A 24,653-nucleotide genomic window follows, 5' to 3' on the forward strand; every position below is an offset into this window, starting at 1 on the left:
CTGAGGATTCACATCCAGTGTCCAGATTGAAATGTTTCAAGCTTAAGTGTAAAATGTTTACCAAAACAAAACAGGTCACCTCAATGTATCACAAAACAAAAACAGAATTATCTAGAAAAACTCTGCAGGTCTGGCAGCATCGGCAGAGAAGAAAAAAGTTGACGTTTCGAGTCCTCATGACCCTTCAACAGAGTTCTGTTGAAGGGTCATGAGGACTCGAAACGTCAACTTTTTTCTTCTCCGCCGATGCTGCCAGACCTGCTGAGTTTTTCCAGGTAATTCTGTTTTTGTTTTGGATTTCCAGCATCCGCAGTTTTTTGTTTTCACCTCAATGTATCGTTCATTGATTTATCAATTTATGCCCGGTTTTAGGAACATGGGATCAGGAGTCGGCCATTCAGCCCCTCAAGCTAGTTCTGCCATTAAATTAGATCATGGCTGATCTGTTTTCACTCCATTTACCTCTGCCTTTATTCCGCAATTCTTAATATCCTGTGGTCTAACAAAACCCTATTAATCTGCTTTTCAATTGCTTTCTGGGGGACAGAATTCCTGATTTCCACAGCCTTTTATGCAAAGAAGTGCTTCCTGATATCACTCCTGAGTGGCTTAGCTCTAATTTTAGTTATGCCCCCATGTTATGGGCTCCTAATAATTAATGAAAGCAAGCTATATCTTTCATCTTAATAAAACAGAAAGCTGCCTTCAGTGGAATTTGCCTAAACAGATCAGAGGAATCAAACTGATGCTCTGGATTCTTTCTGTGGCTCAATTTTTGAGCCACAGACTAAGCTCCTTTTAAATGCCAGACTGGACATGCCAGTGCATAAAACCAGAAGGGGGCATAACCTGAAGCTGATATTTGGAACCGGAAAAGTGATATTTAGCTAACCTCTTGTAGGAATGGATGCATTTTAGATTCTAGTCACGGATAATAGTTGTTCACTCTCCATTGATCACCGGCTAATGCCTTGTCCCATTGTCTACCCTCTCCCGAGTAAACAGCTGACAGGAGAGCCTGTGTGGGCCCTGTGACTGTCTTTTCCCCAACTATCGGCTTTGACAATCCTACCTGAAACCTCCCAGGAAGACTAGAAAAAAATCTAGAATGAGTGAACAATTAAGCTCTCTTTAGACATAGCTAATTACTTTTGATTAATGCGCACATCAAATAAAATGTGTGTTCGTCTGCCGTTTTACCACTAGATTTCCCTGAGATGACCCAGTTCTCCTCTGATCTTCCTTCACAGACATGACCTGCATGCATTTACATGTTTAGTGATGATACTTTAAAAAAAATTAAGCTGCTGCTTTGCGGAATGATATGATGCTTGAGCAGTTTGTTTTATTTTCCTGCTCCTTTGAGCTTCAAAGCTTGTTCTGCTTTTGCCGCATATCTGAATGCTCCTCAGACAAACTTCTGATGTTTTGAGTAGATTTTCTTTTTGGGAGGAGACCTCCAGCATGTGCCTAATATTTAACCCAATTAAACCAGTGCTCTCAGGTGCTTTTCCCTTTGCTTTAAAGGTCTGATGTGTAAATTATTCTGGCAGCATAAAAATCTTTATTCTATCCACCCCAGCCAAACAGAGAAGCTAGGTTTTAAAAATCCTAGATTAGTGGCATCCTTTGGATGTAGGAGTCTTATTTTTACACACTGCTTTGAGATTAACTCCCTAAATTACTAAACATTTTGGATTATTATAAAATTTTTGTTTAAATCTTTCTAATGAGTTGTCGTTTCCCCGTCTGCAGTAATTTTAAACCATAGTCCCCAACAACTAACTTGTCAAATTGTATACATTACCTCGAACTGTTTGAGCGTATTTTGTTCTTTCTTCTAAGTTTCCCTGACAGAAAGCAAATTAAAGCTATAAATTCCCAAATATATCCAGGTCTATTTTGAGCAAGTTGCTGCCATATATTCAAAAAAATAAGTTATAAATAAAACTGAGATTTAAAAATAAAACTGATTTTGGCACCTATTGTTGCTCAAGTCAAATTGGCTTGTGGTTTTCCACAACAGAGGACCTTTGTTATAAAGTGCTGCATGGTCAGCAGGGTTAATCATGGATTCCTGACATTCCGGTGTGCGTATAGTTTGAATTCTGACTTCTGATGGGCACCATCACTACCTCAATGCCACTGTCAACATGTGGCGTCATCTTAACATCCTACCCCTATTGTTTGCCTCTTCTCTTGATTACATTGTGCCAAGTCTTTAAAAAGTTGGAAACCAGGGTGAAAAAACTAACCTCGGAAAAACTGCTGAGACTAATGCCTGTAGAGTTATTCCAGCCCCAATAAATGGTATGGGAATTGGGTTGCAGCTTAACTGAGATCCAGGTTGGCAGGAGATTTTTTAAAATACTTTATTCATAAAATATCTGGAAGAACATTACAAAACATTTCTAAATCACCATCACAAAAAGTGCAATCAAATTCAACTTTTACACTTGGATCACGAGGTGCTTCAATTCAATCAATGCATATTACAATCATTTCAACATAGTCATTACAGACATCAGACAACTCAACATACATCATGTTACACTCTGAGGTGCTTCAATGAAATTGTAATACAGGTTGGCAGGAGATACTGAGGAAGCACTTTAGAACCAGCAAACAAAAGGGTAGGTTATCAGATAGACACTGATAAAACACTCCCTCAGCCTGACCACATCACAGCTGTGCTAGCCACACGAATTGGAAACACTTGTTATTTGAAAGCCTGGCTTTTATTTGTCCATTAAAAGAAAGTTTGTGCCCCGAAAGTACTGTATTTGGTCTTTAAATGAAAATGCATTAAGAAATATTAAACTTGTATATCCAGTGGATTATTGCATCTGGTTTAATAGAGACTGTTTTGCAACCGGACAAACTTTCAGACTGGTGTCTCACTAATGCATGCTTTGTACCTGCAGAATGAACAAACATTTGCTGCGTAACTCTTTAGAGAAATGTTTCCTAATGTTAATCATTTAAAGATAACGTGCTTAGTATTCTGTGGGCCATGTAGATTAAAAAGGAAACCATAGACTTTGGACCACAGCACTATATTTATTACTTGTTTCTGCTTCTTCTGCTTCTTTAATCACTTCTATTTTCTCCTGTTTCCTTTTCTTTCTCCACAATTTGTTTAAAAAGTCCTAAAATCAGGTAAGATCATATGAAGCTTTTACTTCTTTAGTGGCCATGACTATTCCTATTCCAGTTGGTAGTGATGTGATGCATTTTTAGGTTTCTGAGTTACTCCACCAGTTAGCAAGTCCCCCTTTCCCTTTCCATGCGCCCCTGCCCAGTTAGTCATGTAGGGCAATTATCTAAGTTATGTGTTGGCATGGCCTGTGACTGTTATTGAAACCAGATTGTCTTTATTCCTCATGCCATGTTGGAAGAATTGTCGTATGTAGACTTCCCAGGACATGAGTAAATGTACTTTATACATACTGGAGGTGGTAGTATTCACTGTTTAATGGTGTCAATCATGTTTATTTACACAAATTCCCTAATGGGCCGTATTATCCTGCCTGTGTGAGGAATCTCCAGCTTGGCCTGGTTGTTGGGTCTGTGGTAATTTTATGATTTGGAGCAGTTTCAAATACGTGCAAAGCTGAGCTACTCATTGAATTGTGGTGCTCTCAAATCACCTGAATCAAGCTGGATGCTCCTGATTTGGGTCTTTGGAGTTTTGGATACTACTTTAGTTACAAATGAGAGCAGTTGTTGCTGGATAACTGTTGGTGAAGATCACAGTTCCGCCACACCTTGAGTTTTCATTCTTTATAGTAATGCATTTGCCAGCAACTTATTCATTTTAATTGGCAGTCTTGGAGTTCTGTGGACATCATTGTGCAGAGAACCACTCCTCTTCCAAACTGCACGCAGACACTTGCCTTTACGTGCCACCTGTTCACATAAGAGAAGTCCCAAGTATCCAAAAAAAGAATCCCTTCCTTTTCTGTTTTTACCCTCAATTTCTCATTCAGTTGTTGCCAGCTCAAGGCTGTTGGTCTTCGTTTCCCATGTCCATACTTGTATATCTTTCTCTCTCCCACTGTACTTCACAATTGCTCTGATTCCTGAACTTCTACTCTTGATCTAACCCACTCATTTGTCTTTCTGAACACCCAGCTAATTTGATCATCTTCCGACAGACCCATATTTCAAAAGCTGTTCTCCTCCTTTCATCTCTTTCTTCAGAGTCCAACTGTCTCGTCCATAGAGTGCAACACCCCACACTAGTGATTGAACTAGATGTTTTTTCAGCTTCATTCTGATGCTTTTGGACTTTCAGACATTATTTAAGTAACTGGCCACATCTTTTGCCATATCTAGTCTAACCTGCATTTTGCTCTTGGATGTAACTTTGGTGTTTATCATGGAGCCAGGATACTTGAATTTGCCCACTGCCTTTAACTCACTGCTTCCAATTTTGACTTGCCCATTGCTATTTAGAGCCATAATGTTGGTCTTCAACTCATTTATGTTCAGTTTAAAGGACTCACTGTTTCTTTTGGCTAGGCCTGCCATAGCCTCCAGCTGTGCCTTTGTTCTGGCTACGAGTGTGGTGTCATCTGCATACCTGAGATTCCATATGCTATGACCTCCTATGATGTAGCCACATCATTCTGATAATTCTTCCTGTGCCATGCTTATTATCTTCTCTCCCACAGCGTTAAATGGCATGGGTGACAAGACACCCCTGCCTGATCCCTTCTCAAACTGGAATTGGTTTGTATGCCCATCACCAACTCTGACAACTCCTGAAAAATTTCTCTATAGCACTTATATTAGCCGCACAAGACGTTTAGGCACACCAAAGTCTATAAGTGGCATTAAAGCGCATTATGTTGGACTGTGTCAAAAGCTTTGGCATTGTCTATGAACATGAACCGAAACTGGGATTCCTGCTTATTTTCACATTTCTCCATGAGATTTCTATGCATCAGTCGTAACCTTTCCAGGAATGAATTCAAACTATTTCTCTGTCATTTCTCTGTACACACAGGGGATGACTGTCTGCCTGATGGCGTGAAGTAGTATTCTAGATGCCTGATTGATGAGACTTAACAAACAATGTTTTGGATAATTCTGTGTAACCGCTATCTTGGGCATGGTGACCATCTCAGATATAGATTACTCACAAAGCCATTCACCTGTTGTATCTCATCAATAATCTCTTTCATTGCATCTTCTACTGTTTCACCTCCTGTTTTTAATGCTTCTGCAGGTATCTGATTGCTCTTATACAAGGACTCAAGCTTTATAATGCACAGGATTAGACTCAACATGTTCTTTCAATCTCAGTCCTAATGACTTACCTTTTTGACATATTCCTCAATTCTTTCACTCTCCATGAGTACTTTGTTACCTCTTCAAGCCTCATATGTTATTTGCTTAAATGACCTTGACTAATTTCTTGACAAATTTCATAAAATAATGCTGCCTGACTTCCATTCTTACTCCTAACTTACTTTTTGTCTCCTGCTATGTGAACCCCTCACCATAGATCCATTTTGCCTTGATAAGTCCTTCATAATCTTAAAAAACCACAATTAGATCATTTACAGTCCCCTCGTCTTGAAAGAGTTGACCCAACATTCCTAACCTTTCCTCATAATATAGATTCTTTGGACCATTTCCTTTGTTCTTGGGATGAGGGTGTTGCAGGTAACGGCCACAACCACCTTCCTTTGTGCAAGGTATGATGCTAACCAGTGGTGAGTTTTCCCTCGATTACATTGCCTGCTGTGGCTCAGGAGCCCCACTCTGGCATGGCAGTCTCTGTCACATTTGCTGTAGATGAGGACAGTGGGCTGAGAAGGTGCACGATTCACTGGCCTCTGTTTGCTCTGGGCCCTCTTCTCAGCCAACTGAGCTTTTTGCTTCTGCTCGCCTTTTCCAATACCCCTCTAATCAGCCAGCCTCCAGAGGTCACGAGTGTCAGCGACTATCTCCCAGTTGTCATTCTCAATGTCTGTCATCTTCATATCTCACTTGCATGCCTCTTTGGAGCAAAGGTATGGGCACCCAGCAGGTCATGGCCCCATGGCCAGTACACCATACAGAATGTCTTTGGGTATACAGCTGTCCTCCATCTGATGAACGTGGCTAAGTCAACGCAGACATTGTTGGCTTACCTATGAATGTAGGCTGACGGAATTGGCACACTCCAGGTTGGCAACTTTTTCCTGCCAAAGACAAGGGACTGTGCAGGAAGGTGGAGTTGAAGTAGAAGATCAACCATGACAAGGTCACCAACCCAGATGTCCTGGAGTGTGCTGATTCCAAGCAAATAGTGTGTTAGCCTGTTTTTTACATTAGGATTAGAGCAGAAGAGTAAAGTTCTGTCGAAGGGTCATGAGGACTCGAAACGTCAACTCTTTTCTTCTCCGCCGATGCTGCCAGACCTGCTGAGTTTTTCCAGGTAATTCTGTTTTTGTGTTGAGTAAAGAAATACACCTGGTTATTGTGTATAGTTTTGGTCTCCTTACCTAAGGACACCAAAACTATACACAAGGAGACCTTGCCTTGGACAGAGTGCAACAAAGGTTCATTGGACTGATTCCTGAGATGAGAGGATTATCCTATGATAGGATAATCCTATAAGAAGAGGTTGAGTAGATTAGGCCAAATTCCCTGGAATATAAAAAAATAAGAGGTGACCTCATTGAAACAAACAATTCTTAAGGGGCTTGACAGGGAAGATGCTGAGAAGATGTTTCCACTGGCTGGGGGATGTGGGGTCACAGCCTCAGAATAAGAGGTCAAATATTTAGGACTGAGCTGAGATAAGAAATTTCTTCACAGCCTCTGTTTCCTGAATCTGTATGAGCTGAAGTAATTACCTGGAGAGATATCTACTTTACAAAGTTTTTGCCCAAGGGATCTGTTAAAGTTGGTTCCAAGATTTTTCCTCCTGAATATATGAAAATAATGGGCAGGAGACGATCAGCTGGTCCATCCAACCTGTCCCACACTTGTGATACCTGGAGCATGACAGCACAACACTTCACACCCCTCCACAGACATGACATCACCTCGGAAAGACAGAAATTGAACCTCAGGGCTAATAAGGCAAAATACTCTGGGAAAAATTCCTCTGCTGTCCCTCAGGTGTTGGAAAGCCTTTCAGGAGATTACACAACCAAGTATATGTTAACTGTTAATAAACAGTTAGAGCACACAGTAAACCCCTCAGTCTGGAGTTCCGTAGGGATGACTCTTGGTTATTTTTAAATGATGCCATATCCGAGTTCCCTTTCCAATCTGGGGGGATTGCTGATGAGCGTGACAAATTTAAAAAGCTGTCAGTCCAAACTTAACCAGTTTCAGACCCCCACAGTTTTCAACATGATATCCAACCAGCTACTTTGTCTTATCTTCAGAGCATGTCACTTTTAATAACTGTCGCTATCCATCATTGTCTGGAGATATTTTAGGACCATCTGTGCCATCCCTGCAAACCTGTTCTCTCACTTAGACAACTGCTCCCCCCTCTTCCTTCATAGAGAGATACATGTACAGAAACTCTACTAATTCCATAACTTATTTGATCTTCTTGCCCCAATTCATTTGCTCTTTGGTTTACTGCATACATATATTAGTAAAAAGATAAAAGGCTTTCCTAAGAGATGTTCTCAGCAATCTTACTTCCAGTTGTTTTTTTTAACCCCCTTTTACTTGTCTGCATAGCCTCTCATGTTATCAGATTCCATGTTTTATTTCAGCCAAATTCCTTTAACTCCTTGTCCCTGGGAGAAAGGAACCCGTGACCTCCTCCCTGCTTTGTGTGACTCAGCTACACGTGAGATAAACTCTCTGAGTCATTAAATCCTTATACATTTCAGATACAGTGGTCTTTCTTACCTCTTCTCACATGCTTCCTTGATCTTAGAGATTGAGACTGGGGAATTAATAGTGGGAAATAAAGAAAGGGCAGAGGCTTTGAACAATTATGTTGTATTTGTTCTCACAGTAGCAGACACAAAATTCAGCGCAAAAATAATAGAAAAGCAGGGGGCAAAAGAGAGGGAGAAACTTAAAGCAATCTTGATCACAAGAGGGAAAGCGTTCTAGGAAAACTAATGGAACTCAAGGCTGACGAGTCCCCTGGACCTGATGGCCTGCATCCTCTGGTGTCAAAGGAAGTGGCTGCAGAGATATTGGATGCTTTGGTTGTAATCTTCTAAAATCCCCAAGATTCTGGAAAGGTGGGCCAGTGGATTAGAAAACTGCAAATGTAACACAGCTATTTAAGAATGAAGGAAGATAGAAAACAGGAAACCATTGGCCAGTTAGTCTAACATCTGTCATTTTAAAAAATGTTAGAATCCATTATTAAGGAAGTAGTAACAGGACATTTAAAAAATCATAATGCAATCAGGCAGACTCAACATAATTTTGCCAAAGGGAAATCATGTTTGACAAATTTATTCGAGTTCTTTGAGGATGTAACAAGCAGGGTGGGTAAAGGGGAACCAGTAGATGTAGTGTATTTACATTTCCAAAAAGCATTCAATAAAATGTCACATAAAAGGTTCTGCAGAAGATAAGAGCTCATGGTGTTGGGGATGATATATTAGCTTGGATAGAGGATTGGCTAACTGATAGGAAACAGAGAGTTGGGATAAATGGGTCATTTTCAGGTTGGCAGACTGTAACTATTGGAGTGCAGCAGGGATCAATACTGGGGCCTCAAATATTTGCAGTCTATATTAATGACTTGGATGAAGGGGCAGACTGTATTGTAGCCACATTTGCTAATGATACAATGATAGGTAGGAAAGCAAGTTGTGAGGAGGATACAAAGAGCCTGCAAAGGCATACGGATAGGTTAAGTGAGTGGGCAAAAATTTGGCAGTTGGAGTATAATGTGGGAAAATGTGAGGTTGTTCACTTTGGCAGAAAGAATAGAAAAGTATAATGTTATCTAAATGGTGAGAGACTGAAGAGTGCTGCAGTACAGAGGGATCTGGGTGTCCTTGTACATGAATCACACAAAGGTATCATGCAGGTACAGCAAGTGATTAGGAAGGCAGATGGAATGTTAGCCTTTATGCAAGGAACGGAGTATAAAAATAGGGAAGTCTTGCTACAATGTACAGAGTATTGGCGAGACCTCATCTTGAGTCTTGTGTACAATTCTGGCCACTTTATTTAAGGAGGACAATATTTGAATTGGAAGCGGCTCAGAGAAGATTCACCAGACTCATTCCTGGGAGGAGGGCTTTTCTTATGAGATAAAGGTTGAGCATCTTGGGCCTATGCTCATTGTAGTTTAGAAGATTGAGAGGTGATCTTTTTGAAACATAAGATTCTTAGGTAGCTGGACCAGGTAAATGCCGAGAGGATGTTCCTTCTTGTGGGGGAATCTAGAACTAGGGGGTGCAGTTTAAAAATAAGGGGTGTCCCATTTAAAATTTCTTCTCTCAAAGGGTTGTTAGTCTTTGGAATTCTCTTCCCCAAAGAGCAGTGGAGGCTAGGTCAATGGAAATATTCAAGGCTGAGTTAGACAGATTTTTGATAGACAAGGGAGTCAAGGGCAGGGAAATGGCGTTAAAGCCAAAATCAGATAAGCCATAATCTTACTGAATGGCGGAATAGGCTCTATAGGCCAAATGGCGTAATCCTGCTGCTACTTTTGATTCTATTAACCACATTGGACTCTGTTGGCCTGTTAATCTGTTTTGATTGAACTGGCTTGTATCCTCACAACAGTTTCTGCAACTTTCTGCTTTGTTGTAAATCTCACATGGGTTCTAATGTCCCAATTAATGTTCTAAACCCCATTGTGTATTTTTCTTGAGGTCTGCTCATTTAAACTCCAGTAATCTTTGGTGTCTTTTCACATAACCTCATCATCACTTTGATTCTAATACATTGTGACAGGATACTGTACTTTTGTCCTTTTTGGACCAACTTCAATCATGACTCAGGGTTGACCCTGGAATAGCTTCAGATTTCATAGGAAACCATCAGAAACATGCAGGCCTCCTCAGCTTTTCCTGTTCTACTCCCAGTCATTGCATTAATAATTAAAATTCCCCATGATTACTGCTATGGTCTTTTAAAGGGGCTCATGGTTTGTAAAAATATTTCTGTCTTCCGTCCTCCTGAGTTCAAGAGTATCTACAGCAACATGAAATAATCAATTTATATTCTTTTTCTGTCTAATTCTCATCTCCCCCCCTCACCCCGCTCCACCACCCCCACCTCAACTGTACTGTGTTAACTAAAGCCATTATGTCATTGAGCACAATAGCTAATTAAAATGAATTGAAGAACTTTAAAAATTGATGAACTACTCATTGGCCATTTTTGGAACCAGAGAAATTCTTAATCATTTTGTCAGGTTAATCCGATTGATCTAAAATGTTAGTAGAGCCATTTAATGGCAAATATTTGTGATTTGTGTGTCTTATGTGGTCCAGATTTTAACACAAGCTCTTCTGTGAATTTGTGTTTTCGATGTTTTTGGAGCACGTTTTGAATGGGAGTTTTCTGGTTTGTTATAGATTATGTAAACTTACATGATGAGTCCTGCTGCTTTCAAGCTCATGCTGGCAAGGCGGCTCACCCTTAAAGCACTGGTGTAATGCTGTTAACACTGCTCCATATCTCTTGAGCGTAGTAAGGGTTAAGTCTTGGCTGCTCCCTCACCCTTTGCCTTTTGATTTGCTGTCGCTATTGCATCGCCGTAGGCGTGTTAGCTTCAAGACTGCGATTGTATGTATCTTCCAGGGGCACCATGTTGATGCAGAAGGGATGAGTGAGCACTTTTGGACCCTGTTTTTTGTCTTCAAATTCTCATTTTAGCTCTAAAGATTTGGTGGTTCATTTTCATTGCATTTGGTTTCATTTGAAAACATGGAAGCTTTGCAGTGTTAGGGTACCATCAGAATATTTATTTGTAATGTTAGGGTACCATCAGAATATTTATTTGCAGTGTTACGGTACCATCAGAATAATTATTTACAGCATAAAAGATTTTAAAATATTTAAAAATAATGGAAATAGGTGGGAAAAGAAAAATCTATATAATTTATTGGAAAAAAAAGGAAGGGGGAAACAGAAAGAGGGTGGGGATGGGGGACGGAGCTCAAGACCTAAAGTTGTTGAATTCAATATTCAGTCCAGAAGGCTGTAAAGTGCCTAGTCGGAAGATGAGGTGTTGTTCCTCCAGTTTGCGTTGGGCTTCACTGGAACAATGCAGCAAGCCAAGGACAGACATGTGGGCAAGAGAGCAGGGTGGAGTGTTAAAATGGCAAGCGACAGGGAGGTTTGGGTCATTCTTGCGGACAGACCGCAGGTATTCTGCAAAGCAGTCGCCCAGTTTACATTTGGTCTCTCCAATGTAGAGGAGACCACGTTGGGAGCAACGAATGCAGTAGACTAAGTTGGGGGAAATGCAAGTGAAATGCTGCTTCACTTGAAAGGAGAGTTTGGGCCCTTGGACGGTGAGGAGAGAGGAAGTGAAGGGGCAGGTGTTGCATCTTTTGCGTGGGCATGGGGTGGTGCCATAGGAGGGAATTGAGGAGTAGGGGGTGATGGAGGAGTGGACCAGGGTGTCCCGGAGGGAGCGATCCCTACGGAATGCCACCGGGGGGGGTGAAGGGAAGATGTGTTTGGTGGTGGCATCATGCTGGAGTTGGCGGAAATGGCGGAGGATGATCCTTTGAATGCGGAGGCTGGTGGGGTGATAAGTGAGGACAAGGGGGACCCTATCATGTTTCTGGGAGGGAGGAGAAAGCGTGAGGGCGGATGCGTGGGAGATGGGCCGGACACGGTTGAGGGCCCTGTCAACGACCGTGGGTAGAAAACCTCGGTTAAGGAAGAAGGAGGACATGTCAGAGGAACTGTTTTTGAAGGTAGCATCATCGGAACAGATGCGACGGAGGCGAAGGAACTGAGAGAATGGGATGGAGTCCTTACAGGAAGCGGGGTGTGAGGAGCTGCAGTCGAGGTAGCTGTGGGAGTCGGTGGGTTTGTAATGGATATTGGTGGACAGTCTATCACCAGAGATTGAGACAGAGAGGTCAAGGAAGGGAAGGGAAGTGTCAGAGATGGACCATGTGAAAATGATGGAGGGGTGGAGATTGGAAGCAAAATTAATAAATTTTTCCAAGTCCCGACGAAAGCATGAAGCAGCACCGAAGTAATCATCGATGTACCGGAGAAAGAGTTGTGGAAGGGGGCCGGAGTAGGACTGGAACAAGGAATGTTCCACATACCCCATGAAGAGACAGGCATAGCTGGGGCCCATGTGGGTACCCATAGCCACACCTTTTATTTGGAGGAAGTGAGAGGAGTTGAAGGAGAAATTGTTCAGTGTGAGAACAAGTTCAGCCAGACGGAGGAGAGTAGTGGTGGATGGGGATTGTTCGGGCCTCTGTTCGAGGAAGAAGCTAAGGGCCCTCAGACCATGGAGGTGTAGAGGGATTGGACTTCCGTGGTGAAGAGGAAGCGGTTGGGGCCAGGGAACTGGAAATTGTTGATGTGACGTAAGGTGTCAGAGGAATCACGGATGTAGGTGGGAAGGGACTGGACAAGGGGAGAGAGAAGGGAGTCAAGATAACGAGAAATGAGTTCTGTGGGGCAGGAGCAAGCTGAGACGATCGGTCTACCGGGGCAGTTCTGTTTGTAATTATTTACAGTGTTAGGGTACCATCAGAATATTTATTTGTAGTGTTAAGGTACCATCAGAATATTTATTTGTAGTGTTAGGGCACCATCAGAATATTTATTTGCAGTGTTACGGTGCCATCAGAATAATTATTTGCAGTGTTAGGGTACCATCAGAATAATTATTTGCAGTTTTAGGGTACCATCAGAATATTTATTTGTAGTGTTAGGGTACCATCAGAATAATTATTTGTAGTGTTAGGGTACCATCAGAATAATTATTTGTAGTGTTAGGGTACCATCAGAATAATTATTTGTAGTGTTAGGGTACCATCAGAATAATTATTTGCAGACTCTGAATACTATGTGCAGTGAGAGCCTTCATTAGCTGTGTAAAATGTTTATGGCTATACAATGCAAGGGATACAAAAATGTTTTTTTCAAAACCCCACTTAGCACAATGCCCGTATATTGCAATAGGCTGCAGTATCGTATTGGGGAAAAGTGTTTTGCTGTTGGCAGCGCTGCTTTCTGATATCTCTCCACATACTGCCTTTAAAACAGCTAAAACTTACTGTCACCCCAGTGAGGAAAAGCATCTGACATGCCTCATCCAAGTGCAGCTACTTGAACCTTTAGCAAGATTTAGGGCTTGATCATGACAGCCCTTGCTCAGTTGATAGCATTCTTGCCTCTGAGTCAGAAGGTCGTGGGTTCAAGCTGCACTCCAGAGACATGAGCAGAAAATCTAGGCTGACACTCCAGTGCAGCACTGAGGGAGTGCTGCAGTGTAGGAGGCGCAGTCTTTCGAATAAGTCATTAAATCAGATCTGCCCGCCCCACCCAGGTAGCCTTAAATGAAAGCATGGCACTATTTTGAAGAAAAGCAGGGTAGTTCTCCTCAGTGTCCTGACCAGTATTTATCCCTCAATCAACATCACTAATCCAAGTGATCGGTTATTATCACATTGCTGTATGTGGGACTATATGTGCACAAATTGGCTGCCGTGTTTCCTACATTACAACAAGGGCCACACTTCAATAAAAATTACTTAATTGTCTATTAAACAGTTTGACAGTTCCTGTGGTTTTGAAAGATGCTATAAAAATGCAAGTCCATTTGGTTCTCTTTTGCTCACACACAAGAGTACTAAATTTAATAGGGCACCCCTGACCCCCCACCTTGGCTAAAATGTTGGGGAAGCCCATCCATGATCTCAACGGTTGCTCCTCAGTCACTCCACTCGGGAAGAAGTTCCGCCTTAGAGAGCTGCTGGCCAATCAGTTGGCTGGCAACACTCTAGTCTCAGCAGTGCTACTGGGAGAGGTGGCCGCTGCTGGAATTATAGGCAGTCCTGCCATGCCAAGGAGTCCAGACTGACAGGTGAGCCTTGGGGTTTCACCGGAACCAGGCTGGCAGACTCCGTTGAGGCGGGTGATGGAGATGGGGAGTCGGGTTTGAGAGGCAAAAGGGGACGGTTAAACGGGGGAAGGACTTGGGGTGGTGGGTGTTGCCTTTAATGGGCAAAGGGGTGCACAAAGGAGGTTCCTCCCCCCTTGCCTGACACCAGCCCGTGCAGCTCAAGCTCAAGGGTGGGCTGGTGGGACACCTGATGGCTCCCTGGTTTAATTGTGGTAGGGCAAGGGTGGATGGGTATGTGGAAGGCAGGATGCCCACTGGATTTTGTGCCCCCCTTGCCTTCAAACCTGCTGAAGAGGCTCCATATGATCCAGCCCTCTTTCTGTGCAGTTCGCCAAGTGTGTGTGTGTGTGTAGTTGGAGGGGGGCAGTGGTGGGGGGGCAGGTGCATACACACTGATCAGTATTTGACCGTTCTGAAGCAGAACCTGACTCCCACACTGCACCACACTACAGACACTTGTCAAGGCAGCTTTTTACCCAGGAGTTCCCGATCAAGTTATTTTCTTCCGATTGCTTAACATTAAATTTATCAGCATAGTTCTACTTTTTTGAAAAAAAAGAGCCATCTCACTTCTTGCCAAAAACTGGCTACTGTTTTGAAAACAATTTTTAACTTTTGCCAAGTTTTGAGAATCCATCTCTATTTAGAAAAGATTAAAGTTAAAACGTTTTGAAAATAACTTCAGAATGAAACCCAAATTAAGGGTCTAGGTGAGGGGTGGGGCTGGTAAGAAATGCAATTATTGATATTTTGCAGATTGTAACTCTTCTTCACACCATCATTTGTGCAGGTTGTGAAATGGCTCCGAGTTATTCTGGCCACTCACTGATAATCCTTTCAAAGTAAACCATGGGTTAATTGTGCTTCAGTCAACTGGGACCCTTGTGATCGACCTTTCCTCTGTCTCTAAACTTCTCTGCCTCTCTCTCTACCTCTCTTCTTTTTACGATCTCCAACCACCTCTTTGACCAAGCTCACCAATCCTAATATCTTCTTATTGTGTCTTAGTGCCAGGTTTTGCTAGATGACATTCCTGTGAATTAGTGGGAACATGGTAAAGGTGCTATAGAAATGCACGAGTTGTTCTTACTGCATAGTGCACAAGCTAAGCAGTGACTTTAATTGCTTTATGCAGCTGGTTTGCAGCACACGTAGGCTGCACGATTTCATCTCTAGAAGAGACAAATGCGGTGTTGCAGCAGTTCTTAGAAAACAGACACTTAATTTTCAATTATCGGGAAAGTTTTTGCTGTTAATATTTTCATTTGTTCAGATTCATAGTGAGTGTCTTTTAATTCGCAAAATGCCAAGTGGTATGAAAGCAATTATTTTTCTGGAAGAAAGTGCAGCAGGTGACTGTACAAGGCAGCTACTGGACTGACGCACAACAGACTCACTGAACAGCCCAGCTCTCTGCTGTTGGAAGGGTTAATGAGGGACACCCTTCCCCAAGACTTCAATCAGGATTTAGTTGAGCAAAGTCCCTGTTACAGCCAATTCTAAACCTTATTTGGATCTGTAGTAAGCTGGAGGGTTGGGGGAGAACAGGTTTTGCTCGGTGTTAGAGAGTATTCTTTTTGGTAATTTCAGCCTTTTGTTTACGTTCATCAAAACAAGGACTTTTGCATTTTGATCTGTTTCAAATTATCTCTGGAAAACAGTTACTTTTTTGTTGCTCTTGGTTTGTTTGTTTTTGGGTGCTGTTGGTGGGTTTCCTTTCATGACTCCCTCCACCTCCCCCCACCCTCCCCCTGGAAGCTGCATGCATTAATGCGTTTTTTTTCCTCTCCTTTGCCTGCCTGATTATCATCTACCCCTTGATTGGTAACTTGTAAACACCAACAGCCTTCGCTCCTTCAGTTCGGATAGGTCGTATTCGCTGAACAGAAGTCCGTACGCAAGGGATAGCATTATGATTGAAGAGCTGACGAAGGAGTCGGTAAGTACAGTTCTGAATGCCAGATGCCTGTTCGATTTATATCTTATTGCACGCTTTATTTAAATTATGACTTCAAATGATGCTGGCTGTGCTTTCAGTTTAGAGTGCGCCACTGGACTAAACGATAGCTATCCTTTCCCATTTAATGTCAGCTGAGATTGTCACAGTTTGAGAGAATTACTGTTTGAATTTGACATCCATAGGGAAGGAAATTACCTTTTTATCATCCTAGTCTTCGTCATGCTTTTGCTCTTTGGTTTACCTGAATGATCGCATGTGGAAGATGCATTGACTTAAATTGATGCTCCTTTCCCAACATCCGCTCCATCAGCCAGTTCCAACTTTTGTTTTTAAAGGTCAGGTTATTTGCTTTAATGCATGAAGGTAGCTAAACTGAGAAGTGTTTTTCTCTAAAGTATTCATACTCCAAGTAGGTCTATTAGCCTTTCGCAAACTGCCAAACCTATAGACTGCAGTTCAGTCGAAAGATAATATTCATTATTTTTAAGATTTTCAGCAAGTGCTTTTTAATTTACATTGAGTTTTCTGTAATAATATTTGGAGGAACAAGGCAAGCACACGCTGCTGTTAACAATGCACCATGTTCTGAGAACAGCTCAATCCATAAAGCTTCCTTCTTTCTGCATTATTCCAAAGAAGTCTGAGATGACAAAGCCCCATTGTTGTCAAAGGCAAGACACTTCAGCCACTGGCCTCTCCTGCTGTGATGACAGATAATTCCCTACTTACATTAACAATAAGCAGTTTGAGAATAAGGTGACAAAAAGTGCCCTTTGCATTGATTTTCTAAGGAAATGGAATATTTTCACCCAGCCTCCCCTTTATCTTCTCACGGGATTAACTCATTATTCCATCGTTTGGGTACTATAACATTCAGTTTTAAAACTCCTTCACAAATCCAAATAGTGATGCATAGCAGTCATTCATATATTCCTTCTGCGAACTTTGCCATCCACAAACTGGACAAAATAGACACTATCAAATACCCCCTTTATATTCCCGAGATGCCAATGACAGTAATCATGACACTTGTTACCGGTTTTTCTAGCCCCAGCACTTTTGGTTCCTGCGTCATTCTGTTGCTGGCCTGCATTGCATTAAAATTCCAGTTGCCCACCGCTGATATCCTCTCTGCAGGAGAAGATGTTTGTTCTTGACTGTCAGTGACACCAACTGGGCAACCTTTATTGTCCATCCCAAATTTCCTCACGTGCATTTGGAACTAATCACAAAGCCTGGGGCTGGAGTCACATGTAGGTTGCACCAGGAAGCGGCACAGCAGGTGGCCTTCCCTGAAGGACATTATTGAATTAGTTATTCTTTTTTGATGGCCACTGTTTGCTGGTGCCAACCCATAGATTTACTGAATTTGGCTCCAAAACATGCCATGGTGGGATTTGAACTCCTGCCCATTTGGTTGCCAGTCCAAGACCATAAGAGCTACATCAGCTGTACCTATGCACCTGTGCCTGTCAGTCCTCTGTTACTATTGGAAATGGCCTCACCACAATTCAGGCAGAGTTCAACTTACTGGATGCTTCAGTAAATTGCAGGGACAATTCCTAGTAGAATGGGGGTCATGCATTATTAAAGTGCTGACAAACTTTGCATGAAATTTTGGGATTAACTTTGAAACACTCAGAGACTTAGTTTGAATTAAGATCAGAATAATGCCCCTAATTTTGTGACATTATTCAATGCAAGCTACTGACCCATATATCTGCTGGTCTCAGTCATTGATAACTTATTTTCAGAGTCCATTATGACTTCCATCCCTATTCACTTTCTATGAGGACTTAATACTTGTCTATCACTGGGAGGAAAATATTTGATGGAGGAAGCAATTGAAAGTGGATGCATCTAAAAGCATGTTGGCAGGACATGCCTGATGAATTAGGAGGTGCACTTAATAAAACTGTGTAAAGTGCGGAAGTTTTTACACAACAACGCAACACTCTTCTAACTCTCAATGGCTCTTATACAGCTCAAAACATTTCTGCTCAAATATTTGGCAACAAAAGTAGTACCTCTAGGACCTGCTGTTATAAATTTCCAGTCTTTGCCCATAATATGTCCTGGAATGTTATAAACGCCCACAAAATTAATCTGGCAGCCTCTCCATGAAAAACTAAGCTCTAGACATTCAATGCCAAGAATCATTAGTCCTGTTGGATAGTTTTAATCTTGGATTGAAGGCCTCCCAATATTATTTAAAGCTGTTACAGGATAATGTATTATACCTTCAATACCAGTGACAAGGAACATGCTTTTTATTTTCTAAACATTACTTGCTTGATAGCGCAGTTGCAAAGCCAGAGTAATGGAAAGGAAGAAACAATTGTTGCATTAACTAAATTTCAACAATTGGTTGTAATTGCTTTGAGCTCAGAGGAAAGCGAACACATTTATTGGTATGCTGCATGAGCTGTGGGGGCCCTTCTGTAGTAGGTTTTCTGGCTTTTGCTCTCATTTTGTACTGATCATTTTGTTGCACAAATCCAATACCAATATTTTGATGGCCCCTTATTAATGGAAGCAAGTTGCTTGCCCCTCGCTGACAGGGACCAGCACATCACCTGGGGTGAAAGTCCAAACTAAATGAAGTGGGATGTCGGAAAGGAGATGATTTTTTAATTTAAATTTCTTACTTGGCCGGGGGGGTAGCCCTGTTCTATGGTCAGTAAAATTGCAAGTGTATTTGTCAAGGGTATTTTGAAAAAAGAGACATGTTGAAGCTTTTTGTCTTACACTCATCAGAACACTTCTCAAGAATACCAATATAGGGGGGGAATGACAATTGTTTTCCCCCTATAATTGGTATTCTTGCTAAGTGTCCTGATGAGTGCAAGACAAAAAGCTTTGACATGTCTCTTTTTTCAGAAACACTCAAGTTCTGTCCGACCAAACAACTATTTAAAGAACATTTTGCAGTTTAACGACACAGACAAAATCACCTCTCATTGCTGTAAAAGTTATAGTTCCAGTCTCAGGCAAGTATGCAGACTCAAGCCAGGGATCGGTAACAGTGGAGGCTGAATTTCCCTAAATTTTAAATAACTTTTGCCAATAAGCTTTACTTCTGACTGCTGGTACAGCCTTCATACTTGCCAACTCCCAGGTTCCAAAGATAGTCTTTTGAGCTTTAAGGGCAACTCTTGATTTTCCTCCTGGTTCAGCAGGGTTTCCAACCAGAGCTTGCACCTACCATGGGTGGACCAATAGTGAGCAACTCACTGAAGGTAAGAAATTGTTATCTGCTAGCTTGCTGATTAGAGCCAGGGCGATTAAGTTGAACTATGTACTCCATTTTTACAATTACATTAAAAAATGTTGGGCCTGATGTTTAATTTGTTTATAAAGCTTTTAGTTTCAAGATGGCGAGGTTAGGATTGTACAGTTTTATGGCACAAAAGGAAGCCATTCATCCCATCCCACCTATGTCAGTGTTCCGAATAAGCTATTCCATTTAGCCCAATTCCCTCCCTATTAAAAATGTTATTTTTTCCAATACTTATCCACATTCCTTTTAAAAGCTATTATTGGTTCTGCTCCCACTACTGTTCCTGTTCCTAGTAAGACTTGCATGAGCTAACAGCCCTTTGTGCAAGAAAAGCCCTTTGTCCTTTTGATGTTGATTCACTCACTAGTGGAATATTCCATATTTACCAAATCAGAACCTTTCATCATCTTGAACTCCTCAATCAGATTGTTGTATGTGATGTAACACTGTAGCGATTGATATAATAAAGCAGTTCATGGACTTGTAATCCAGTACTTGTAATCTTGCATAAGAGCCCCCTGACCTGCATTTCCTTGGATTTGAAGTTACCTCCATGAGGAGCCCTTCCTTAACTCTGTAACCTCCTTCATCCCTACAACCCTCTAAGAAAACTGTGTTCCTCCAACTCTGGTCTCTTGTGCATTCCCACTTCCTCTACCTTAACATTGGTGGCCATGCCTTCAGCAGCCTAAGCCCTAAACTCAGGAAATCCCTCCTCAAACCTTTCCATCTCCTTTTCTTTAAGTCATCCACTTGAAATCTACCTCTTTGACTAAACATTTGGTCACGTCGCCTCCTGTGCCTCAGTGTCAGATTTCATTAGGCATTTTGGGATGTTTACTTTATTAAAGGCACTATATAAATGTAAATTGTTATAACATGGACTAATGGATTAGCACCCAGAATTAATCTTCAACATAAAGTGTATCATGGCTATTTAAATCAGTGAGATATATTTAAAATATTGAGTGTTATAATTTTGGTCCCTATCCTTTGTGGACTCAAGTTGTTAGTAAAGCCGCCAATCCTTTTATTTCATATTGCTGGAGGACTTCCATTTCTATCTGTTTTCTATCACAGTGAAGCATCTGTGGAGAGTTTCAATTCTCCCAGATGCGGGTGGTTTTGGGGGAGGGTAGGTAGCAACCTAACTTCAACACACTGACTTCTGGGTTTAACGGAGGCGCAGTTGGATGCCTGCGATTAACCTACTTGCTGTAGTCAGGATCTTTATTAACATTGGGGAGTAGGTACTTATTAATGCAATTAACATCCTAAGGAGAGGTTAATGAGGTCTTTTCACATTGAATTTATACATACCTTTTAAAATTAATGTCTCCGCATGGGTTTCCCAGGGTTTGGGAAACCTGACAGCTGAAGGGAGATGAGATGGGATGGATCCAACATGACATTGCGTCCATGAATCCTCCCCCACCTCCCAAATCTCCACCTGTGACCTTCGCTGATCCCCCATTCAAGACTTCCATCGCACCATTCTGCCCGGCTTCCACGCATGACATCCCCCTCCACCCTTTCAGCTCCCTGACAGCAGCTTGCCATCACAGTGGCCAATGGTTAGCCCGCCTCTCCGTCTGGCTGGCTGAGAGACAGAAAAAAATTAAGTTGAATTCAATTGGACTTGCATGTTACTTTCCACCTTAGTTCATCATTATCCCTTCTTCTTGGGATGGACAATGTGCACTCCAGATTTTTTTCCATTTGAAGCCAAGTTAAGAGAGTTCCAATTCATTTCAGACCTTTCTAGACATCAGAGAGGAGACTTCATATCATTTGGGACTGGATTTACATAGTTCTCTTAGAAGTGAAGATACATTGTGCTGACTAAATCACAACTCTGACACACCACTGTCTGTGGTGACAATACATTAAATAGTAATGTTACAATAAAGTTCCAAAATTTATGGCATAAAACAAATGAACAAAGTTAATGCTTCACAAATCAGCCTTCACCTATTTGTGACTGTCATGGTATTGTAGAACATTTCCCATTTGGTCATAAAGCTGGAATTCATAATTATAATGTGCCACTGCTCCCTGCATCTGTAAATTTGGACAACTTGGACCTAATTCTTTTCTCTAAATCATTTATTCAAAAAGTTATAAAAAATAGTGTCCATAACACAAAGTCATGTGACACTCTGCTGCTAACTGGTTGCCAACCAGGTACCTGCCCATGCACTCTACAACTCATTGTTTGTCCACCCATTTGTCCCATGGGCTTGGACCGTGTGCAGTAGCCTGTTATATGGGCCAGTGCCATCCTGAAACCCAGGTAGATAACATGCACTATCTCTAACTTATCAATAGGTCTGTCATCTCTTCAAATTAGTCAAGCATGGGTTCCCATTACTAAAACCATGCTGATCAATACTGATTAACTCATGCCCCTCAGTTGTTCCCTTGTATCATCCTCATAATACTTTTAGACACTTGTCCAATGGTAGAAGCAGGGCTTATCTGTTTATAATTTGATTCATCCTGCCCCTTTCTGAAAGTGAGAGTCACATTTGCTGTTTTCCAGTTCTTTGGGATTTGGTGCAAGTCCAGAAAACTTACAAAAATATCTATAAGTGGACACAGTGGTTTGAGCCAATTCCTTCAGCACCTTAGGATGAAAATTGTCAGAGTCTTTCACAACTCAACTTCAATAACTTCCCTATGACTTCAAACATTTTCAGTTTGTATTCTGTTTTAAACCACCACTTCTCTGGCCTTAATCTCCCCATTTCTCTGACTTCAGACACCATGCCCTTCCCCCTTGCCATTTTTAGTTGAACGATCCTTCTGGACACATTTTGTTTATATTTGGCTTACTTGAAGAAATGCTCTTCTTCATGTCCCCAGCTATGGTTTCATTGGTATGTACTCTGAAGCTCCGAGTTTCATGGCATTCCTCATCCTGCCTTTAAAAATCTCCCTACCCTGCTCATTTCCTGAACTTTAAAATGTTTTCTATTTTTTTTTACTCTCCATAAACCCTCCTTTCACAATTTGTTACCAACCCAAACCAATCTTAATCATTTTTTCCTGCCCTGACCTTTTTAAGGGTAAATTACTTTTGGATTTTAAAAACTGCCCTTTGAGACTCTTACACTTTTCTGCTGCTAACTTTTCCTATTTTCTCATCCCGGGCATCCTATCACATCCTTAAAAATTGTTTAAGATTTGGCACTTTATTTGGCGTTTTTTTGTTTTCCACCCTGACTTTCTGGTCAATAGATTCCAAATGTTCCCTCATTTCTGCTGTGCTTGTTGTTCCCTCTTCAATCACTGGAAGTAAATCTAACATTGCTTTACCCCTTGATGGTTTCTCAACATACTTCTAAGAAACAAATCCACCACAATTTCAGGAATCACTCATTCAGAAGCAGACTGTCCCCATTGTGTACTTTAGTTAATATGAGGAAAATTGAAATCTGCCAGGATTACCGCTAAAGAGCACCAGTTTCTCTTTGACTGTTGGTGACTTTAGCATGTTCCTATGACGAGGTTATCTCTTTACTGTCCTTTAATTCTTTCCAAAGACTCAATACCACTTCCATCATCCAACTCTTGTAACTACTCACTTGTAACAAATAATGCCACTGCTACCAGGTCTTTCCTAAAACACCAAAGACAGTTCAGATATAAAAAACAGAAAGTGCTGGAAAAACTCAGCCGGTCTGGCAGCATCTGTGGAGAGAGAAACAGAGTTAGTGTTTCTATTCCACGTGACTTCTTCAGAGCCATACATACTCAAAATGTTAACTCTGTTTCTCTCTCCACAGATGCTGCCAGAGCTGCTGAGGTTTTCCAGCACTTTTTGTTTTTATTTCAGATTTCCAGAATCTGCAGTATTTTGCTTTCACTCAGTTCAGATGTCTGATACAAACTGATTAGCTGGAACTCGTGGCACATGAATGTTGCAGCTGCAGATGAATTTCATTTGACACAAGCTTATAAAAAAATGAGAAGTGAAAGTTTAATATTGCAGGTTTTTGTTGACATGTGTTTCCTCATACCTATATGCCAAACCATCTGAATTATCACTGAATCCATCCCAAAATGTGTTTGTTCAATAAGCCTTGGTGTTTCTTTATAAGTTAGCAGTGCTCATTTTTGTTAGCTAAAGGTCTTAAAGGGTATGGAGCAAAGGCAGGAAAATGGAGTTGAGGTGCAGATCTGTCCTCATCTAATGGAATGACAAGAGCAGGAACGAAGGGCTAAATGGCCTACTCCATTTTCTATGCTTCTATTCCTTAAAACCCTTCATTCTGGAGCAAGAGCAATTACTGTTTTTACTGACTTTAATATACATCTGTAGTTTCATGACTCACTTTTTTTCCTCTCTCAACATTTTGGTTGTAGCACCTCGCAGTTTCTAGGGAATATGACAGTGACTCGTTGAAAAGGTTCAGCTGGACAGCAGATACACTTGACAATGTTAACCTGGTTTCCAGCCCCATTCATTCTGGGTAAGTTGCAGTTCATGCTATCCACTTTGATGTGCAAAATGTCACATCTTCAGAAGTATAAATTTTCATGCTGACTAAATTAAAGGTTTCTTCCCTTTTCATAATTTGCTTTTCTGTGAAAGCCACATTGCTGGATGCTACGTCAGCAGCACTGATGACAGGGGTAACATGAAACTTTGGGTTGTTCTACCCTGCCAGTTGGAGGTAGTTCTACTCAAACCCTCTCTGAATGCTTCCTCAAAATCGAAGGCAGTCAGGTGGGAAGATCCCAGCCATTCACCAATTCCCTGCCATTATATATTGGTATTAGCTTCCAACAAGACAGACAATCTTTGACAACCAGAACAGAAGGACTAGTGACAAAACTAGAGACAGGCTCAGCTTGTCTTTTCTTTCTGTTGTAAAGGTGGCCTCCAGTGAAGTATGGCAGGGGCCCTTGGTTTTGTCCCTAGCAGGGCATTTCTCCCCACCTGTGCCGCCTCCCCCCAATCTTCCATTGCTAAGCCAATTCTTTATCCAGCCACTTAGTCAAATTTTCCATGACCCTTAACCGTTCCTGCCGCCCTCACCTGAAGAACTTTTCTGAGGGACCTTCAGCCGTCCAAGTTAAAACCACGTCTACTGGGTTATCCTCATCGCAAGCTCAGTTGGGCCTTTGGAGAACTCTCGTAGCTTTGTAAAGCAAGTATTACTTTCAACACCATGCTTGTAGCTGACTATTATAAGCCGCGCTCTTTAAATGTTCGTTTGTGGCAGGCGTTAAAGTGTTTTCAAAGCATTTGTCCACTGAGATAATTTGGTTAACTCACTAGTAAATACCAGGTTTTCCGCCTTACTCAGTTCTTGGTGTTATCGAACCACATTTCCATTCCTTGTGTTATGCCCCAG

The 24,653-nt window shown here is 41.6% G+C and overlaps 1 protein-coding gene across 1 annotated transcript in view; it reads left to right on the top strand.

Annotated features, from left to right (window-relative positions):
* The window catches only part of ank3b (ankyrin 3b), a 754,597-nt gene that overhangs the window by 642,268 nt on the left and 87,676 nt on the right, over nucleotides 1–24,653 (top strand). Inside the window, exons 25-26 of the mRNA XM_041209573.1 lie at nucleotides 15,896–15,989; nucleotides 23,659–23,765. Coding sequence (XP_041065507.1) covers nucleotides 15,896–15,989; nucleotides 23,659–23,765 — 201 coding nt within the window. The remainder of the gene's footprint in view (nucleotides 1–15,895; nucleotides 15,990–23,658; nucleotides 23,766–24,653) is intronic.

The sequence above is a fragment of the Carcharodon carcharias genome, chromosome 17 (genome assembly GCF_017639515.1).
Source record: "Carcharodon carcharias isolate sCarCar2 chromosome 17, sCarCar2.pri, whole genome shotgun sequence".
Lineage (NCBI taxonomy): Eukaryota > Metazoa > Chordata > Chondrichthyes > Lamniformes > Lamnidae > Carcharodon > Carcharodon carcharias.